The 21,185-nt window shown below is 46.9% G+C and overlaps 1 protein-coding gene across 1 annotated transcript in view; it reads right to left on the bottom strand.

The window, feature by feature from the left end:
* MVB12B (multivesicular body subunit 12B) overlaps positions 1 to 21,185 on the bottom strand; it is a 185,798-nt gene that overhangs the window by 59,987 nt on the left and 104,626 nt on the right. Inside the window, exon 7 of the mRNA XM_088019049.1 lies at positions 19,576 to 19,670. Within this exon, the coding sequence (XP_087875175.1) occupies positions 19,576 to 19,670 (95 nt within the window). The remainder of the gene's footprint in view (positions 1 to 19,575; positions 19,671 to 21,185) is intronic.

Below are 21,185 nucleotides of genomic sequence, written 5' to 3'. Positions count from 1 at the left end.
TTTCAGTCAGCTCTATCACACTCCAATCATTAATGGTGCACTTGCTTAGTTCAGGTAAATTACATTTGCATATGCAAATTATGCCTAAATACCCTGTACTATTAATGTTATCACTAATTACATAATAATAGTTACCAATTTCCACACGGATCAAACTTACAGTTTTGTAGCTATTAGGGAAATTGTGCTTTGTAATTAAGATAATCCTCATTTCCAGATGCTAATTAACTATATAATAATTAGTCTCATTCACTAATGCAAATTAAGGATTTTCATCTTTATTGATAAAAGAATTGCTTCTTATCGGTTAAGGAAAGATAGCCCCAGAAATCTTGCAGAGAAATACTTTTCCCCTCGAAAGGTTAAAAGGTAAATCCATTTTTATCAGTCTCATTTGAGAATGCAAATTAGGCCTGATTAATCAAGTCAAAGATAAATGTGCTAGTCTTATTTCAGGACAGAATGTATAGCTTCCTGAGTTCATCTCTTTTCCCCTTATAAATACTCAGATAAACAGAGTCCACAAAGCAGAAGTCTTCCTAACGGGAGTAATCCATCTAATGGTCAGAGGAAAGCGTTGTGATAGGAGTGTCAATTACACTACCTTTTGTTTCCCCTTCAAGTATCATGGAAGCATCTTGAAATGGCTGTGTCTTCGTGGTTCAGCCACCACGGGGACGAGCAAGTGGAGATTTTTGTGAGTAAATAGAGGAAAAAGGGAAAGCCGCATTTGCTTGGATTATTAAGTTTTCTGTGCTCCAAACAGAATACAAACTGGCACCTCCCATCGTGACTAATGAGGGCTGCCTCGGCGAGAACAGAAGGGCTGACAGCCAGCGAGGCCTAGTTGGCAGGCCCCAGCCTGGGCCTTGCCGCATTCATCATCCGCTAAACCAATCCACCAATTCCGTACCACCATTTGTCATTAATTATGCTAATCAGCACACCATTACTCTCTGATGACACTGTAGCTGTTATTAGCTAGTTATGGCTTTTCAAAAGCACAACTTATTGTGCATGCACGGGCTGTGCATGCATTAGCCTACAGGGAAGAAATGTCCAATTATGAAAAGAAGAAATTTGCTATTATCTTTTTATAACAAACCAATTTAGTAATTAGAAAAGTCTCTGAACTCATAGGTTCTTTTTTTTCTCTCCTTTAAAATAACTGGAACAAAAAAAAATTGTGCTCTTCAGTATTTCTTTGAAAGACAAGGAAATACCAACACAGAATTTTTTGCGACACATTTGAAAAGTGGGGCCTGGGGGACTGACCGTGTGTGAGCATGGGGCACACAGAGATTCCTGTTGGGCTGGGTTTTTACTTTCCAATTTTGAATTAGCAGGATCACTTTATTACGTATATTTCAGGCACTATGAATGCCTGAAAGATGAAAGCACACCCATGTGACCTTTTACAGTTCACTTATGGCAGATCGAAGCTGTTCACATAACGACGCCAGACTGCGCACACCTTACCTGGCAGATGCTTACACGGGAAGCACAGCAACAGACTCCTTTAACCCTCCCGTACCCCAGCGACACTGCGAAGAGCATCAGCGCTGCTCCAATGACCTTGGAGATGTACAGTTTGGCCAAATGAGCACATGTCTTGTGCCTGGTTTTGGGGGGAAGAGAAGACTGCGTGCAGAAAAATGGGAGTCCTCTGGGGTCAACGGCCAGACCAAAGCAGGAAGGGGAGACCCTTTTCCAAAGCTCAGGGCTCATCAGAGGGGCTTGCATCGGCCCTGGAATATTAGCAGGGCTCACCTGGGGGCTCTCGTCCAAACTAGGCACGAATTCCAAGTTGTGTTCAGGCTGGAGTATTTACCACTAGTTTTAGAAGCTTAGTCTGTATTAAGAGCTCATTAATATCATCAGAGTAAATGGGCCTATTAAAACATCTTTAAGCAATATCTGAACATAAATCTCCCTAAACTATATTTAATGACTGTACTTAAGATACATTATATGCAAGTCTTAATGAGACATTAGATAGCATTTTGAAGATTAAAATTAGAGAATCCATATAAAGTCTGTCCACTTAATGTAGCCTTAAGCTGGACTGATGAAAGCATTACTACCAAATTATTACTGCATTAGAACAAATATTTTTAATCATGTCTGATTTATGCATTCTTTCTCAGAAAACTTCCATTTTCTCAAAAATATTTTTTGAGTTTACAAAAGAGGGTATGTGAAAGGTTTCAAGTTTTTGAAGTACTCGAGAGGTAACGTGAATACAGAATTTCACTGGTACTGCCTTTTGAAAGTGCTCTGGGCTCTGAATCACATTTCTTTATGTTAGGTTTAGCTAGTCATTCTAGTCCTATAGGTAGTCAAAGATATTTACCTTCCTATAAAATTCCTTCAAGACTGGATGAGCTATAGCGGAGAGTTCAACCAAAGATATCCTGAAGGCCAGAAAGCAGTAGAGAATGCACAGTACCATCTACACAACACTGCTGGTGGTAACATCTAGGCATCTAACTGAATTGGTTTTTCTGGACTCTGTGGAGACCCCCTCCCAAGAGCAACTGTTGCCCTGCGCCCCAGGCCCTGAACCCTGAGCCCCAGCCAACACAGGCAGACAGCTATCTTCTGAGTTCTGAGGTCTGTGACCTTCTGTTTCCCTAAGAGCATGCCATGGGGCTGTCAATAAAGTCCTGCCTCCACTCCACTGACCCCTCTGTGAAGAGCAGTGTTGCTGGTGGAAGAATATTAAAAAAAAAAAAAAAAAAGTTTGACTCCCCTGGGGGCTAAGGGACTCGAACCCTTTAAACAGATCCAAATCCACCTCAAGTCTGCTCAAGCAAGGAAGAGTTCTCAAGGTCTGTGGACGACGGGTAGGGGTGGGAAGGGGCTGATGTGCAGAAGTGGACTTATCTGGAGTGAGCTGTCGGCCGGCCACATGAAGATCTGTGTGAGTGGCTCTGTGTATGGGATCTGACTCAAATAGAACTATATATTTTGAGTCTATAGAAGTCCTGATAAGACTTGATACACAGTGGTCTTTTCTGAAAACAAGTCAAACTTCAGATTATAGACATAGAAATATTTTCCTTTATCTGCTATATTTAAAATACTGCAGCATCCCCTGCCCCAGACAGGAATTCTGATGCAACAGAAAAATCTCCCTCCTCCCACCCCCTTGGAAAGTGCATCCATCCCCGCACCAAGATAACAGCCCCACGACCCCATTCTGGGATCAGTCCGCTGAGTCCTTCATATACCACGACCAGCTGAATTGTAGGGAGAATGTGATCTCAGGGCCTGGACACGGATAAGCCTAGATTCATGTCACCTGGTAGAACACACAACCTGGGCTTCGATCTGACACCGGTGTGGGACACTTTGCAAAAAGCAACACTTTGGGAAACGTCAGAGACGAATTATCACTGAGGCTTTTTAGACTGTTTTTTTTTTTTTTGATACTTTACACCAAAGTGTAACCACCTTTTATAAATGCTATTCAATTATGAAAGGCTTCTGGGATTATGTAAATCAAGACAAGTCAACTGATGACACCTCTCTTAATAGAATGAGATTATCTGGCCTTTTTTTCCCCCCTTCAAAGAAGAAGAAAGTAGCACAATTTAAACAGTCTGCTCATTTAAGACAACCCGTCCTTCAGCTGTGGAAAATCTGTAGCAATGTGCCTATTGCCATTTGCTTCTCTCAGATATTCTCTCCCCAAAAGGAACTACTTCATGGTACAATTTTGCATTTTTAACTGTATGAATTAGGCATTCTTCATAAATAACAGCTATGTTCTATACACAGGAGCTCCTTTTTATTAGGGACACAGTAATGAACAATGAGCAATGTGTTCTATTATTCTTTGTCAAATCACAAAATGCTACATTAGAATAACGGTGCTGGTCAATGTAATATAGTAGATTAAATTCAACTTCTGTGGAAAAACCACTGTAAAACAGCATGATAAGAAGGCTATAAAAAATTTAATTTTACTCCAAACTCCATCACAAAAAAAATGGTGTGAAAAGTAATTTTGCATAATCAGTACACGCCATCTGGAACAATTAACCGATTTCTATAGAACTATGAGGATCAGTCATATCTGCTTATTAAAGATCAGAAATTATACAAGTAATAAATCCTTGAAAAAACTAAGCGTACTCCCGCCTGTCAACGCTATTTTAACTTCAAATACTGAAGAACGCCTGATAAGGCTGAAAAGAAGAGATTAATATATGCAAATTACATCCAGCATTTAAAATCCCCACAACTGTCTCCGGTTTTCTGTCCCTTATTGCTGCCTTTATGTTTTATTCATACACCAACTCACCTGTCACTTCATAAGCTATAATATTATGGGGGTATTATTAAACAGCATAAAGCCGTGCTTTAATTGGAAAGCTTCATTGCATTTTCCAATTATTTGGAGTAAATTAAAAGCAGATGCACATAGTTTAATAAGGAGTCTAATATCAGTTCCGGGAAATCAAAATTCATTGTCATTACTATGCCGTGATAGTTTTGCAAACTGTACTCAATTTCAGAGGTTTTCAAAAGAAAATCTGTCTATGCAATCTGTTAATTGTCATTTGGTTAATAACTGTTTAAATATCCAAACTACACAGCAGCTTCCTATTAAAAAAAATTAAACTATGGGGTTTATGCAAGCAAACAAATGTGGCGTGCCGCTCCTGGGCTGGACTTTTCAGACTTGCCTGTTCACCTTAAAACAATGGAGGCTGGGAGAAACCCACCCACACGGCAGCTTCCAGCTTCGCCCAGAGGGGAGGACAAAGGATGGAGGGTCTGTAACTTCCCTGAGCGCCAGAGGCCGCAGCGCCATCAGACAGCTCTAGCTGGAAAAGGGCAGGAGCCAGGTTATAAATTGTGTTTTCAGAGGTCTGCGCTGCTCAGCAAAAAATTAGCCTCCAAGTTTTAATTGGTCCACCTCAAATAAATCCTTTTAATGAGTGAATTAACTGATTCAGGACACAAACATGGAAAAATCAAAGAAAGCAAATGTCACGAGCAATTTGTTTTTGAAAAAATTGACCCCTTAAGGGCCGTTCCCTGACTGGTTCTTGGCCCAGGAGCGGAGTGTTCCCGAGGCTCCGGGGCGGGGGGGGGGGGGGGGGGGGGGGTGCGGCGGGCGCTGGCCACAGTGCCTACAAGTGGGTTGCACTGCAAGACAAAGGGCTATATTCTAAGTCATCATAGATTTAAGGAACTGAATCTGAAAGGCTACTCCTCATAAGGAATCTTGCTCACAGATGTAGTTAGATCATAGCTCTCTGCTGCTACAAGCCGCATACATACAAATACATGTAGCTAAAGCACTTACAAATGAAAACTCATAGGTATACTCAAACTAGTAACGTAACCTTTTCATTTTCATACGAAGTGACAGACTTTTTCAAATCTTAGGTGTGTAAATTATAATAGGACAAGCAGTAATTGACTTTTAAACTCCACCCACTGTGAGGGCTACAATTAATCTGTTTTCAGCACAAGAACTGTTGCTCTGTAAAGTTCATAACTTGTAGACTCTTTTTCCCCAATCCAATTAAAACCCAAGAGTCTTTCTAAAAGGCAACAGCACAGAATGTGCTCTTCATCTCCCGTTTCAAAGGGTGTAGTGACTAACACCCCAATGATCCAAGGCCGAGCCCCTCCAGACCGAAGAGGACACCAAATGCCTGAACATGAGGGCCTTCTGGCAAAGCAATGAGAAACTGTGCTCAAAGATGAAGATAAAAGCAATTCTTGTGCAGTGATCCAAAAAACAGCATCTTTTTTTTCAGAATTACCTGTTTTAATAAAGTAGACACACTGTGCCAACTGAACCATTTAATTATCTGCAAAAATGATGAATCAAAACAATAGTTTGCAGAAATAAATGACTAACCTCTGATTAAAATGTCTGTCCTCATTAAATCCAAATAAAAGGTACAATATCTTTTTTTAAAAAAATGTAGCCTGAAGAGAGGAACAGTTCCTCACCATCAATAGATAGTCTGGTGTCCTCCCATAAGATGGGGACATCTAGGAAAGTCATTCAATCCACTCTCAAACACAGAGAAAGGATGCTTGGTTGCAGCTGTGTCTTCAGTACAGGCCTCAGAGCTTGGGGGCCCCGGGTCTGGCAGGCAGCTTTGGAGCAGGAGACGTGGCGATGTGCTCCGTGGCTGGTAGGACTCTGATGTACCCTTAAGCCAAGTCCTGGCTCACAGATATGTAAGGATTCTGGGGCAAGGAAAGGGCTGGGGTGTGTGTGTGTGTGGTTTTTTTTTTTCTTCTTTCCTTTTTTTTTCTCCCCCCCTATGTCCTGGGATAGGAGGGGCAGGGAAGAAAGAGTCACAAACCGAAAGACAAAGACAAAGTCAAACCATTTCAAGGGTGGAACACAGCTATGATCCTTTCTCAATCACAGCTGATTTGATGAGAAGGAATAAATCAGAGGCCGATTTAAACGTTGAGGAATTTGTTTTTAAAATAATTTGACCCAGTAGTAGTAAACTAACATCTCAAGCAGTTACTGATTTCTGACCTGGGATGGAGGGTTTGCCTTATGTTATGCCAAAAAGTCCCCTGTACCGGGCAGGGTCCCTGCCCGTGTGAGCTCCCTTCTGGTTCTTCCTTAGTGAAGCAGCTGCTCCCTCCCCTGATTGCATTTTTAGGTGGGGTGGCGGATGGGGCGGGGTGGTGGTGTCAAACTGTAGGATGAATAAGACCAGTGCTTCCAGAATAATAAGCAGCACTTTACTGGAATAACAGTATTTATGACAGTCATACCCGCTACAGTTTCTGGGGTGCTCATTCAGTACTAGGTACTTCACAAACATTATCTCTGATCCTCAAAACTACAGTAGAGAAAATGAATTGAAATGTCACAGGAACTATCCGAAGTCACACAGCTGGAAAGGGTGGGTCTCAAGAACCAATCGAACAACAGAGATCCTTGAGTGCCTCCTGCCCCCCTAGGCCCTGGGTTGGGTGTCAGGCACATACCAGTGCGTGAGAGGCATCCTTGTGCTAGCCGCCCAGAAGGTATCCTGCACTCCAGCAGAGAACCCGGCACTGAACAAGCTGCTCCCACCAAAGATGGATCCACTTTCTTAGAACTGGGAAACCAATTGGATGGCCAAAGTTTCACAGGAAGGCATCAATTGCCAAGAGGCCTATGGCCAAAGACAGCACAACCGTCTCTGGCAGAATAAGGGTGAATGAGGGCTCTGTCATTCATGAGCCCAAGGACCTTCTGACAGGAGTGACACGGGCGTTTTGTTAGCACAGGGCATACTTAAGGTAAATACGCAGGGCAATGGAACATAAAGATGGGTGTGTTTATTGCCTCTAGGTAGCAAGCGATTAAGTACCTCTAAGTGTGTCACTAGAAGCAACGCTTAGGGCCAACGAGGCAAGCTTTACTCTCTCATTCAAAATTATGGATGTTGTCTCGCCAGTGGATCATGAGATCGTTCATGCTATAAAACAAGTCAGGCATGAGAAGCCGCTCTTTGACAAAGGATCTCAGCCTTGAATGAGAGTTGTGCATCGCTCATTGTCTCAGAGACAATCAAAAGACAAATCTGAGGAAGAAGGAGCCTCCTTCTCTGGGATAAGTGATAAATATATTCCATCCAAATTCTAGGCTGGAGCACTGAGATTTTTTTTTTTTTTTTAACATAAACAGGTGAGGACCATCCTTGGCTATTAACAAAAAGACAGGGAAATGCACTGGGTATTCAGGGCACAAACACCGAACGCACGACAATGCGTGGATTCAAGTATTCTGTCCACAGGAAAGGTGGCTTCAGATCAGAATTTCTTTTGTCCTAATGTTAGCAAATGAATGCATTTCTTCTACCACAAAAGTGAGGAGGCTTATATGGTGTGACGAAGGGTAACTTCTGATCTCATCCCTGAATCCTATGTGGCTGTCCAACTCCTCCCCAGGTTCTGCCAATGCCCCCATCTTCACTCATTAAGCCGTCAGGAGTTTAAGTGCCTTCGGCACTCACCTGGAGTATGACCCCATGCCTACCACTGTAAGTCAGCAAGGCTAAAGCTGGGGTGCTCGGCGGCAGCGGCAATGGCAGAAGTTGGGGAGCTGGAACCAGGCAGGAGCGGAATGTGGGCTGGGCTCTGACAGGGAACACGCAGGGTCTGCAATGGCTCGGGAACCTCGGGCTTGGATGCATCCTAGGAGGCCCAACCCAGACAATGATGCTTCAAAGCAGGGGAGGCCCTAAGGTGACTGTCCGTTCAAATCAGTGACCCATCATGGGCACAGTTGAGAAGAGCTGGGTCAGGAGGAGGAGAACAGCTAAGGTTCAGTCCTGATAGGTGGCGGGGGGACTGGGCCACCCACTGTCACCAAAGCGCTAAGCGAAGACCATGGTAAGGGGATATCCAGATGCCCAGACCTCCCCAGACAAAGGTCTCCAACAGCAAGAGCGATGGCAGCCCCACCTACTGATGGGGAGGAGGTTCCTTGAGGATCCTGGAATATTCCCTTTCCTGGTCAGGAAAGCTCTGAGAAGTGGTGGGAGGAGGGGGTATGGAATAACTGCAATCATAGCAACACACCTATGGCACTTCCCGCGTGCCAGGCATGATTCCAAGCCTCACCAACAAACCACTGTCGTCCCCGTTTAACAGATAAAGAAACTAAGCACAGACAGGGTAAGCCCCTCACCTAGGGCCACTCAGCTTAAGTGCGGGCGCTGCATGCTCATCCCTTCACTGTTCTGCCCAGCAACAGCCAACGGGAGCCATGCCCACTGTTCCAGATACTCTGTGGACTCGGGAGTTGTCGTCAGCCAGTGTCAAGGGCCTCACGCTGATGGGGTGCCAGAGAGGATTGGTCCAGGGAATCGTCTGAGATTTAAACAACGCTGAGACCTAATATCCCAAGTTAGTCCCAGCGTGACTCACTCTAGGTGTGGGTGCCATTCTCACCTTCAGTTTGACGAGGGGAAGGAAATGGTCACATGCAACCTCAGCTGCATCTTTGGCTCGGGGATTTGGAGCTTAGCAGCTGGATCAGAGGGACCTGGGTTCGAATCTCAGCCCTTTTCCTTATACTAGCAGCAGAACTGTGGAAAGACCCAAATCTCTCAAAAGCTCATTTTTTTTCTATCTGTAAAATAAAACTATTTATAAACATTTATATAAGAGAGATTCGTTTTATAAGGCTTGAGCAGCTGTGCTATACTTATAAAGTAGAGATTATAGTAGTAACGATACAAACTCTAACGGTTTTTTGTAAGGTTTTCTTGGTAAGGATTTATCTCGATTAAATGACAAAATGCATGCAGAGGGCTTACTACAGAGGCTTGTACATGCTAAGTGCTGGAGGAAGGTTAGGTGTTATTAAAATAAATTAATATAATCCATTTTAATAAAAGCAAAAACAACTTCAGCTCCCTAAATGTGTTTAAATTGAAGAAGTTGCGTTAATTATAGCATTTCCCCCTCTCAGCCGCCAGTCTATTAGCGTGAGAGAGAGAGCTAGAAAAAGAAACGGAAAGGCTGATAGGATGTCATCTGCCCTGAGGCAGGTCTGGCCAGCCAGGCTTCTTCATTCAGCCCAGGGAAAGCCTCTGAAGAGAGGCTAAGAGCAGACGAAGAGCGGGGATTCAGTGTGCTCCCCCTGTTCTCAGTACTTCTCTGACCAGGCCTCCAGAAAGGACCCTGCTGCCGGCTCCCAGGCATGCAGCCTGCCGGGAAGGGAAGTACGATGGGCAAATGCAGGCCTATTTCTGCCTGACAACTAGACAAGGACGATAAGCACACGGGGAGAAGGGTGTCAGAAAGCTGGTTTTTCTCGAGTTGTTCCCACGTTCAGGGTCTTCGTGGTCAAGGCGGTGTTTGGATGGGACGCCTGTGAAGTCTGGGCCATAGCTGCACATTTGCTGGTGACACCCTGGGAGGTGGGTATGATCGCTGCCACCTTAGATACTAGACCATGTCTGGCGCACAGGAAGCTTCCGGGAAATATCGTTCTGTTTAACTTACTGATGCTCTTGTGGCCATTATGGACACTGGGAGATTCAAGCATTTAGACCCAGTAAGCTGTTACGGGGCTAGTGAGTGGGAGAATGGGGCCTGAACCTGGCATTCCCAGCTCCTGCCCTGGCTCCTTTCACTGCCCCTCAGCTGCCTTGCTCTTGGGTTTGAGTGGGGGACGTGGGCCATTAAACCAACGCTGCCTAAACTTGGCCTTGCCGAGAAACCAGAGAGAGAACGAAAGCACAGTGGGAGGCTGGCCACCCTTCAAGAGCACCGAAGTATCTGTCACCTAATAATTTTTTAATTTTTTCTTTTACAATGACGAAACTGGAAAAAGCCTTAACGTTCTCCTACCCACGGAGCACAGGATGAAGCAGAAATGAAAGCCTGGAGCAGAAAGCAGTCCCTCCGCCCCCTTCCCAAGTACTTTTCCTCCAAAAAAACCAAAGGCACATTGGAAGATTTTATAGAAGTTGCCGGCTCACTCTGCCAAGCTCCCCTCCTTCCTGCCCCAAGCTATCATTCTGTCACCCTCCTGAGAGAGGGCTCGTGGGCTGCCAGCCACAGAAAATAGCCCACTTCGAAGTGACGATGCGTGACAGAATGTCTCAGTTTGCAGAGGGTGCCGAGCTGAGCCAGGCCAGAGAGCCTTTATTGTAAGTTTGTTTGGACTGAGGCAGAGATTATCTCCAAACACGCTGATGACAGAGAAGTAATCTTATATATAAAACTATAGAAGAGAGGGCTAAGAAGGTGAAGGCCATGCTGGGCAGGAGCCAGTGTGTCCTGAGTGATAATTCTCCACAAATCTTTGGGCTCCTGCTCTGATCACAGCCCTACAGGGGAGGTGGGTGTGGAGAGAAGGGGGCCATTCCTGCGCTGCTTCACGACTTAGAAAATGTTCTCATACACCCCAGATCCATATACAGCCCCCGGTGCTGGGAAGGTGGCATTCATTAGCGAATCATTTCACAGCTATGAATAACTAGCTTTGAGTGACTTGCCCAAGGCAACGTCACGCGGGACCGTGGCACGGCCCTGGCGGGGGGCCGTTCACATGTGTTGTGTGGTATGCAACCCGTGTGGTCATTCACAGAGGCTCTGGTGGGATGGCCACATGTGCTTCGGACTCCAAATGCCCCATCGGTCACCTGCTGACCCTTCTTCCACCGGCTTCCTGTGGTCCTCGGGAGGGAACATGGGGCTAGACACATGGAAGCTCTCAGGGTCTGCTAAATGGACAGAGGAGTGATTCAAAGAGGATTGAAGGCAGCCTCCTTCCTCAAAGTGCTCACACAGCACGAAGCAGTGTGGGAGTTCACCAGGAATGGAGCAGCCCCACACAGAAGGGACTCAGAAAAGCTTCCTGGAAGAGGCAGTCTGGGGACAGGCCCTCAAAGATGGATCCACAGAGAAATTAGTTCAATCCAGGCCATTGTGACTGGCAGGGGCAAAGGCACAAAGAGACAAAGGTGAGGACCCAGGAGTGACACAGGTGGTGGGGGGCACAGGTGAAGAGAAATGGAGAGAAGGCACTGGAAAAGTAGAGACTGGCCACCAGACAGCCTCAATGCCAGGCAAGTGAGGTGTGGATAACGCCACTGGCCGTGGACTGGGGCAGGCTGATAAAGGTTTGCTCTTCGGAGTTCTACTTTGGGGAGATGAGTCTGCCACCTGGGCAACTGGACTGAGCATAGATGAGCCATGTCAAGGAAGACGGACAAGTGCGAGGCACCAATGCCTGGTACTGCAGGCCTGAGCACAGCCAGCCCCAAAAACAGGGATGCAGGAAAGCCAAGAGAGGACCACCCTTGACGCTCGGCGCCGGGAGACTTAGCTGGGGCCACTAGCCATGGCTGTGCATCCATACTTGATCTGAAGTAAGATGATCTAGAGCCCAGCGGAGGGGGCTCGGGGTCTCTCTCTCTCTCTCTCTCTGTGAGCTCCTAGAGGAGGCCCTTGCAGAGCGGAACACCTCCAGGAGGCGAGAGTTCCCTGAGCGCCCTGTGTGTTTGCCCGCACACGCTGTTCATTAACTTCAGTGACACAGCCATCACGGCGGGTGTATAAAAGCACATCCAATTAGCCAGGCCTACATGAATATTTGCACTCTTAAATCTTTTGCATTTCGAAAGGGTTAAAGCTTATTATTAGCATATAATTTATAGTCCTTTCTCCCAGGAAAGGAATAATGCACAGTAAATGCCACATTCATTTTAATAATACATGTTACAGTCTGTGCCCAACATCTGCACAAAGGTAAAGGAGGCAGATTTTTTTGACATGTCCCACTCTGCCATCTAAACACAGGCTTTTTGTTTCTTAAGTGACGGAAGGTTTAATCAAGAAAGCAGGCAATTCATCAATCGAAACAAGGCAGCGTGCGTGCGCCTGACAGCACACACATGGTTGTGTACAGAGCGAAGCCGGCCACCTGTCAACTGCACCTTTTACATCAGGATCTACAAATACACGATGCGATCAATTCCCCATCCGCTCCCATTCATTTCTTCTTTTTCTTATTATATTTTTCTTTGCACTCGATTTTGTTGTCAGTCAGGGCAAGAATAGACGGATAGACAAGGGACGCATGGCTGTTGGAGGTGATGATAAAAATTTATATGCCTCTAAAATGACTTATTTCCTCCCTGACTTGAGCGCCATTATTATAAATATTTTTTCGCTTCATTCAGGAATTTCCCCCATCTGCTATTATCTGTGGCTGCGTCAAATGGATGCTTCTCTCTCTCCTGGATCCTTGCCACCCTCCCCCACGCTCCCCCACCAAGTCTCCGACCAGTCCTTGGTGGTTCTGAAAATCCTCGGCGGAGGGCAAAGGAAGGCAGGGGTCTGGATGCAAGGCAGGCAAAGGCCACATAAGCCACACGAACACGTTCACAAAGGACAAAGGCCATGGAGGGGGTGCCTGCGAATGCAGAGGTTGCCTGGCAGTTTTACTTATGGGGGCTTCCGCTGGACGACACTGGGGTTCCCTCATTTGTGGTTATTGGTAACATCGTCACTCAACCCACACACAGCTGACACTCACCCGAACACAGGGGAAAAGAAGAACCACGGCCACGCGCATGGAAAACACGGACACAGATTCTGCCAGAGTATCGTCAACGCTGCGCATGGAGCAGCTGTGGGTTAGAACACCTTATGCAGAAAAGAAAGCCAGTCTTTCTCGAGCACCCTATTGTTTTGGTCTTTTAGCCTTTATTTTCCAGCTTGGCCATGCTTTACGATCACAAAAGTATTAAGTTTACTTTCAATTTTCCAGGTGAGATTCCCCCCCCCCAATTAAAAGATAGAAATAATGTAATCACTACAAATGAAAGGAAAATATGTTTGTAACTGTTTGGTGTATTGCAGAGGAGTTTTTCAATGATCACACCGTAATATATACAGATCTTTTTTTTTTTTTTGGTAATAAGATGAAGAGCTGGTGGCAGAAATTTTATCCAATTGGATGAAATATATAAATCATGAATTTCATAATACTGATAATTAAATGTCCATCTTCCAATTTAAATGAGGACTAGATTAAAACTGCATGGAGAAGGCTGATATTCAGAAATCATTAATTATTTTTAATTGCTTTGTGCTTTCCTGGTCTGATGTCAGAGTTACACACGGCTCGTACACGGTTCTGTTTCAGAGGAAATCCTCCTCTTCTCTGCACAAGTTGTTGTGAGCCTAAAGCAACAAGCCCATGGACTCCGGCTTGCCCATGCTCACGGGCTTCCTGGCCCAACATCTTGAAAAGGGACTGGTTTTTAAGAGGGAACAGCTGTGGAGGGCAATAAAAGGGCTTTTCCAGCCATCAGAAGGAACACTGGAAAAAATGAAAAGATTGAGAAAGCCAAAGGCAGGATGACCACACCCCACCCCACCCTGTCTGCTGGGACAGTTCCAGGTTACAGCTTTTGTCCGGGTACAAGTGGGACCCTCTTTGACTCTCAGAAGGGACGGTGTGGGCAATCAATTCCATGGTCAGCCTAACGCTGGTGGATAAATGAAGATGTCAGCAAGGCAATCTGCCGACGGACGAAAGGGAAGGGAAGCTGGACCCCTTAGCTCCCTGCACTGTGTTTCTGCATTGTGGCTCAACCTGAATTCATGAGCTGTTTGAGATTTTTGGTTTTATTACATGCCAGTTCCAATGTGCATTTGCTTAATTTTACTATTTTACACTACTATGCCAATTTTTTCAAAAGGGAGAAAAATAAGTTCTTTGGGAAAAAAAATCTTCACTTGGAGATATAAATCAGTTGATAACAACAAAACAAAAGAATGGCACAGCATGGTTTCCCATACCTATTGCATCCTGTTCATTAAGTAAAACTGCCCTAAAGACAGATAGCAGACATTCCTTGCTCAGGAAAAGCGATCCTGGGCACCTCGGGCTAAGCTGCTCCATATGGGAGCCTCCGACACGGGTGCGTCCTCCAGGTTGGACCGGAGGCCAGGGAGCCCCTCATTCCTGACATCTCCCCTGTCTCCAGTCCTTAAGACACGTGACACCCAACACAAGAACATTTAAGAAACCTCTCACTCAACCACCAAGCGTGTTAGGGGTTCAAACACGAGCAGATCCCCTGATACGTGGGCACCCAGGCTGTCCTCAAACTCACTGAAAAGTGGTTGTTCTGTTGTCCACAGCCTTGTACAGGGCCCTCTTTATGAGGAAGAATTCCATAAAAGGAATAGTTAGGTTCTTCCCAAGCAAGCAGCTTGGTTTTAATCTCATCCATAGAGAGACTGTCCTGATTCAAATCCAGAATCCCCTTTGTCCAAAACCACGCCCACAGCCGCACCCTCCTTTTCTATCCTATATTTTTGTTCGCTCTTATTTTTTTACTTCCATTTTCATTTGGTTAGATGTATTTTTGGAACTGCTTTGTATCTTTCTGGAATAGTTGGACTAGAAATAAATGGTCAGACATCTAGACATCTAAAATAATTCTAAGGGGAACAAAAAGTGTAGGAGGCTGTCGTTCAGGACTACAGCAGAAGACTTTCCAGGACAGAGAATATATATATATATTTATTTAAAGTTTATTTATTTAAGAGAGAGAGAGAGAAAGATTGGCGGAGAGAGAGCAAGCGTGCCAGGAGTCGGGGGGAGAGGCAGAGGGAGAGAATCTCAAGCAGAATCTGCACTGAGTGCAGAGCCCGACACGGGGCTAAATCTCATGACCCTGAGATGATGACCTGAGCTGAAATCAAGAGTTGGCTGCTTAACCAACTGAGTCACCCAGGCGTCCCCAGAACAGAGACAGTATTCTTAAGAAGAAAACTAACAGCCCCCGAAAAATCTGACAAGGACTCTCAGGAGTAGGGCTTTGGGGTAGAATCTAGAAAATCAACATGGCCCAAGAAGACACCTCCCAGGAGGTAAGGTCTTAAGTGGGACACGCCCATTAGAATGTTGCCAGGAAAGCGTGAGCCCATGAGCTGCCATTTATCAAACATAAAAAAAAAAAAAAAGTGGTTTGCCAACTCTAACATACGTGGATAATAGAGTGAGCCAAACCAGGCACATACCCTTCGATTTCTATCTCCTCTTTCAAGGAAAATCATCCTCAGGCCCTAACAAGAAGAGCGATATGGTAACGTGGGGTGTGAGGAACAAGACAGGTGAAGATGTGGCCCAAGCAGCGGGGCTCTCGCGCCCAGTCCACATCTGTACCACCGCAGTGTTAGACTGGTGGTCAGTGGTCTTTGGGGTACATCAGTGGACAGGAGATTCCAGTAACTGGACAATAAGGAAAAAACCCCCATATTTTCTAAAAGGACCATAGAAAAATTATTGATCTGTGGCCTGGAAGTGACTTCCACTAGAATTCGGAAGCCTGCTGGGAGTCAGGAGGCTTGGGAGCACTGAGAAAAGGCAAGGTGACCACAGGGCCCAGCACGGCTTACTAAGAGCATGCCAAATGAGCTTAGGGTCTAAACTTTTCCTTTTCTTTTTTCTAAGATTGATTTATTTATTTGAGAGCGAGCAGGGGGAGGGGGGCGGAGAATCCTGGAGCAGACTCTGTGCTGAGTGTGGAGCCCGACGTGGGGCTCAATCCCAGGACCCCGAGGATCATGACCTGAGCTGAAACCAAGAGTTGGGCACTTAACTGACTGAGTCAAACAGGTGCCCCCAAACTTTTTATTATAAAAGTAACACTTGCCAACATACAGAAATGAGATACCGCAAAGAAGGAAAAAAGAAGAAAAGAGCAGGAAAGGCTGGTGAAAACCACTATAAACACCTTGGTGGGTACCTTTCCAGACCTTTGGATTTTTTTTTTTTTTTTTTTTGCAGTGGGCAGGGGAGAGAGAGAGAGCATGTGTGCAAGCAGGGGGAAGAGCAGAGGGAGAGGGACAATCTTAAGCAGACTCCACACTGAGCACAGAGCGTGACGCAGGGCTTGATCCCACAACCGTCAGATCACGACCTAAGTGGAAATCAAGAGTCGGACGCTTAACCGACTGAGCTGCCCAGGTGTTCCTGGATATTTTTTGAAATGCGACCACATTGCACATTCTGGTTGTCACTTAACAACATTCACCCACACCTTCTTATCCAAATCATTATTTTTTGATGCCTAAAGAGTTAAGGCATCAAATGTAAGAATGTTTCATAATTTAACCCTTTGCTTTTGTTTTGGGCATTTAGGAGACCCACCCCCAAACTCCTTTCCTGAGTATTATTTTTAAGCAGCAGCAGTGCTCATCCCTGAGGGTAAATCCTTCTGTACACCTGTAAGTATTTTTCAGAAGAGATTCTTACCGGCAGACGCATGAGGATCAAAGGTGGGCTTTATGGCGGTGTGATAGGGTACAAAGTGGCACGGCAAGGGACATGAGCTTCTCAGGATTTCAGCACTGAGTTAGCAGAAGCCCCTCACCCCACTTCTGTGAGCAAGAGAGAACTGTTGGCTGAACAGTTGGCACATTTTGGTCAATGGAACGCATCTGTACCCCAAATGGCTGGATGGGTATGAACATGAGCTCAGTTGGACAAGGGAGGACCTCGCAGAGATAGAAGGGCTGGTCGGAGGTGGTGGTCCCAGACACCGGAGGTACTGGAGCAGCACCTCAGGATGATCACCTGCCCCAGAGGTCATAGAGGGTATTCCTGGGCAGGGCAGACACTGGGCTAAAGGCTCTCCTTCCTTCTTCCCATAAACAGCTCATGAGCACTTCTGCATCTCCTCCCCTTACTTCAGCAACTCTAAGCACTGTCTCTCCCTCTGGAGGCCTCCGTGAGAGGGATAGAAGAGGGGCTAGACTAACGGGTATGCCTTTGAGAAAACATCAAAAAGTAAATATTACTTTAATAACCATACATACAAGTTAAACGTGGGCTGCTCGCTTTTCAAATTGCATAGTTTGGAAATCTACTTCTCTTCGGAAGGGCCTGCCCGTGAAGGGAGCCGTCATTAAATGTTTCCAGGAACGAACCAGAGCATACCAGGAGTCTGCACCAAAGGCTCAGCCGTGAAGCCTGCAGCGGACGGCGCCAGAGCCGGTTCGCAACAGTCTGAAACTTTGTTCCATCAGCAGCAGAGCTCCAGCTACCGTGCATCAGGCACTGGGCAAGGGTGAGGGCCTGGGGCACACTTCTGCCTTGACTGTTTTTGGAATAAACCACTGGAACCTTAACTATGCAATCCCAAATTGAGACGTGCCACTCCATGCCAAACGCTGTTCATGGGGGGCGGGGGGAAAGAGGTGGTCTCTGTTCCCTTCTACCAGAACGGCTCGCAGGCAGGCAGCCGGTGGGGGGGTGGGGTGGGCAGGCTTCCCAGCTGCACCATGGTTGCCCAGTGCTGAGCTTGCAGGCCTTATGGAGCCAGCAGGCCCTGCGGGCTCTTTCTGGCAGGCTTCCCACAAAGCAGTCTTGGACCCTGGTGGAGCAATTTGGTGCCTGCAGCCGCTGAGGAGCTGGAGGCTGCCTGCTGCCGGGGGGCAGCCTCCACTACCTCTGTTTGGAAGATAAAATCCGACCGACTGCCACTTACATAAATGTAACAGGAAGTTTCTGAATGGCTTCCCCTGTGTCTTGAGGCTGTTACCCTGGTGTTGCTAAACTCACAGCTGAAATGAACCCAGACAACACCTCATCAAAGCCGCGGGGCGAGGAAGCAGTGGTCCACAGGCAGACAGGAACATTCCTGCCAAACCAGAGGCGATTTCGCTCTGTGGGCCCTTTTCTGCAGAAATGTCAACAGCTGGGAAAGGCATCAGAGAATCCAGGTAAGGCGGGGGGAGCTGAACACCATGGCTGGAAAAAGGTTTGCAAGATGGAGGGAAAAAGGCATCTGCTTTGATTGAGCTTTCCTCCTGCGAATTCGGAACGGGGCCGCCCTGCTGGGTTTCGCAGACCTGTTTTGCGCCTCTATGCCACGCAGCATCTGGGGAAATAGTCAGCTTTTGTACAAAATAGGTCATCTTTCCACACTTGTTATGCTCCTTGTCTACTTTGCTGAAATAGCCACAGCACAAAAGAAATTCTCCCTGGAGGTGCTTTTCTGAGACAACGCGCTCCCTCTGCCCTTTCGGGAGCCGGGCTCCTGGAGGGGGGCCAGGGGCCAGGGCTTTAAGACGTCCCGGGTCTTCCCTTTCCCCCACCCAGAAATGGAAAAATTGGCTTTTGCTTACACTTCCAAACCTATTAGGGAGTGATCATAACAAGAGAAACTGATACTGACATGAATTATACCATTGTTCTATTTCATCTATTTAGTAACCCCAAGTTGCAATTTTTAGAAAAAAGATTACCTTTTAAATAACGGATTCATTATGGTACATGAATGAGTGCCATGTTCCCGTGTTCAAAACGTCACTCACCATTAAGGGCGTGCGCTGGTAAGTGGCACTGATTTGCCACTTCCCCCTTAGCTACAAATGCCCCTGAGTGGAGGCTGAGGATAATCGGAGGTGAGCCTGTGGGTTTCCCCGGCTCTTAGAGGGTCACCTGCGCTGCCAGGCACCTAATGAATCTCCACTCTGCAATCAGGCCTGTAAGCGCTCCCCTCCCTGGGTGAAGGTGGAAAGGCAAACTCGCACTGCTGAGGTCCCTGCCGAGGTACCACCATCCATTTCAAGGCCAAGTTCAGAAATCACAGACCCTTATGATGGGGGCGGGAGGGGAGACTGCCCGTGTCCCTTCTGGCCACAAACCTGGCTTTGGGAAATGAGAGGTGAGGACAGACCTGGACACAGGCTGGTGAGCGGGCTGGGCCTCAGCTCTGTGCTGCTCCCAAGACCCCATGGGAAACCCGCCCTGGCTCTGGCAGGTGAACAATGCAGTGACTATTCTCTGGAAACCACCCTTCAAGCTCGTGAAATCCACACATTGTTTTTCATCATTAGTTTCAAAATGCGCTGAGTATCTGGCCCTTCTTTAAGCGCAGAGGTGACACAAAGGAAGGAAAGGGCTGATCTCTGCAGGGGACAGGCCCCTTGCAGGGTGAAAAAGAGACCTAAGACAGATGCCATTCGAAGCCAGGAGACACGCAGAGGGAGATGGTGCCCGGGACACAGACGCGGTAGCTGGCCATGAGCAGAGGCCCCACGTACCTGATATGGCATACAGATTGGAGTGCTGGTACTCGTAGTCAGCCCGAGTGCTGTTCCTGCCTCGGAAGGTAGCAGGGAGCGTTAGTGAGATGTGCCTAAGAGAGAGAGGAGAAAGGAGGTTACAGGGCACACAGAGCACTCCCCAAGTCTCCAAAAGCACCCGCACCACCAACAGCTGCCGCAGCACAGAGCAGGAGGAGGGGGCGCCCTGGTGAGTGGGGGGGGGGGCAACAGCTCGAATCCCCCCAAGGAATTCAAAAGTTTCCAGACATCAGCAACCACCTTTTTCAATTCCAAGAGGAACATTCAAGTGGAGGAAAGGGTTTCCCAAGCCTTATGGCATGTGCGAGGTGCTTCAAGGAGGTCAGCAACTTAGTCTAGATCTCTGCCCACTGGGCAAAATACACCAATAGGAGCAGAACATGTGGGCCCTGAACAGGAGCCCTGGTGTGTTCTGCCGTCTTCCTTCCATTATCCATCAGATGGCTTTCATTCCTGTCTCGCAGGGCCGCTGAGAACAGCGCAAGAAGCACTTTGTGAATGAAGGTGTTGAGTATCATTACTACCACGTGAGTCCAGGAAAACGAACAAGCACTGAGAATCAGAATGGCATGCTCTTCTGAATTGCTATGTCTGCATGTTCGCCCTCTGGCAGGAGCACACAGTAGGTGCTCAGGAAATCACCTTCAATCAGTCCAGCACGGTCTTTTTATGGCACAGGTGCTGGCCATTAAAGCTCACAGTGCCCACAGAGCCTAAATGAGTATTCAATCAAAGTAAAAAAGCCATTTGGTGTGGTCATCAGCTGCCTTTAGCCAATGCAAAAAAGATTAAAAGGGTAGGAAATATATTTCAAAACCAACAGGTCTGGGGGATAAAACAACAATAAAGCCTCTTACTGGTAGAACTGGGGACTGGCTTGAACTAGCTCAGTAGCCTGAGTTTTGGCAGCACTCAGTCATCTCCAAAAGGGAAAAGACCGAGGAAGGGAGCATTTGTTACAAGTTTTATGTTGTACATGCTGCCTTTTTTTACACAATAGGTGCATGACCTCTAGGAATGACTCCTGTACATACAAGGCTCCCGGGAGGGAAGGTTCTCTAGGCAAGACCTATTCCCACAGAGTCTCTCGGTGACAAGATGAGCACCAAAGGCTGTAAAGGCATTTGGTTTGCTGGGCTGCAGCGTGAGCACTGAGGCAAACACCTGTGCGACAGAAAAGCCTGGCTCAACCGGGTGGCCAGTGTGTGTGTGGGGGGTGGCTTGCCAAGCACTGGCTGGACTCAGGGCTGGGGGCAGGGGGCACCAGCAGACCCAAGCACAGGGAGACTCCAACACGTGTGGAGTGAATCTGAGTGTCTGCTCATTACTGATGCTAACGAAGGATGCAGAGATGAGCTCCCTGAAGGAGCTCCCACGCTACAGGGGATCGAGGTCCAGAAATAAACCACCAGATGCAACAGGACATACACCTGGGTGCTGAGTGAGCACAAGAGTTCTGATAAAGGGGCCAGGGTTCTAGGGACACCTTCTCAGAGGGGGACACAGGTACTGATGGAGTAAAAGGGACTCGCTGGGTGGTCAGGGAAAGCCAACACTCTGGCGTAGGG

Source organism: Eumetopias jubatus, unplaced genomic scaffold (assembly GCF_037043125.1).
Source record: "Eumetopias jubatus isolate StellerSeaLion01/CBP00866 unplaced genomic scaffold, mEumJub1_p1.0 scaffold_15, whole genome shotgun sequence".
Taxonomy (NCBI): Eukaryota; Metazoa; Chordata; class Mammalia; order Carnivora; family Otariidae; genus Eumetopias; species Eumetopias jubatus.
This window is presented reverse-complemented; position numbering and strand designations above follow the sequence as displayed.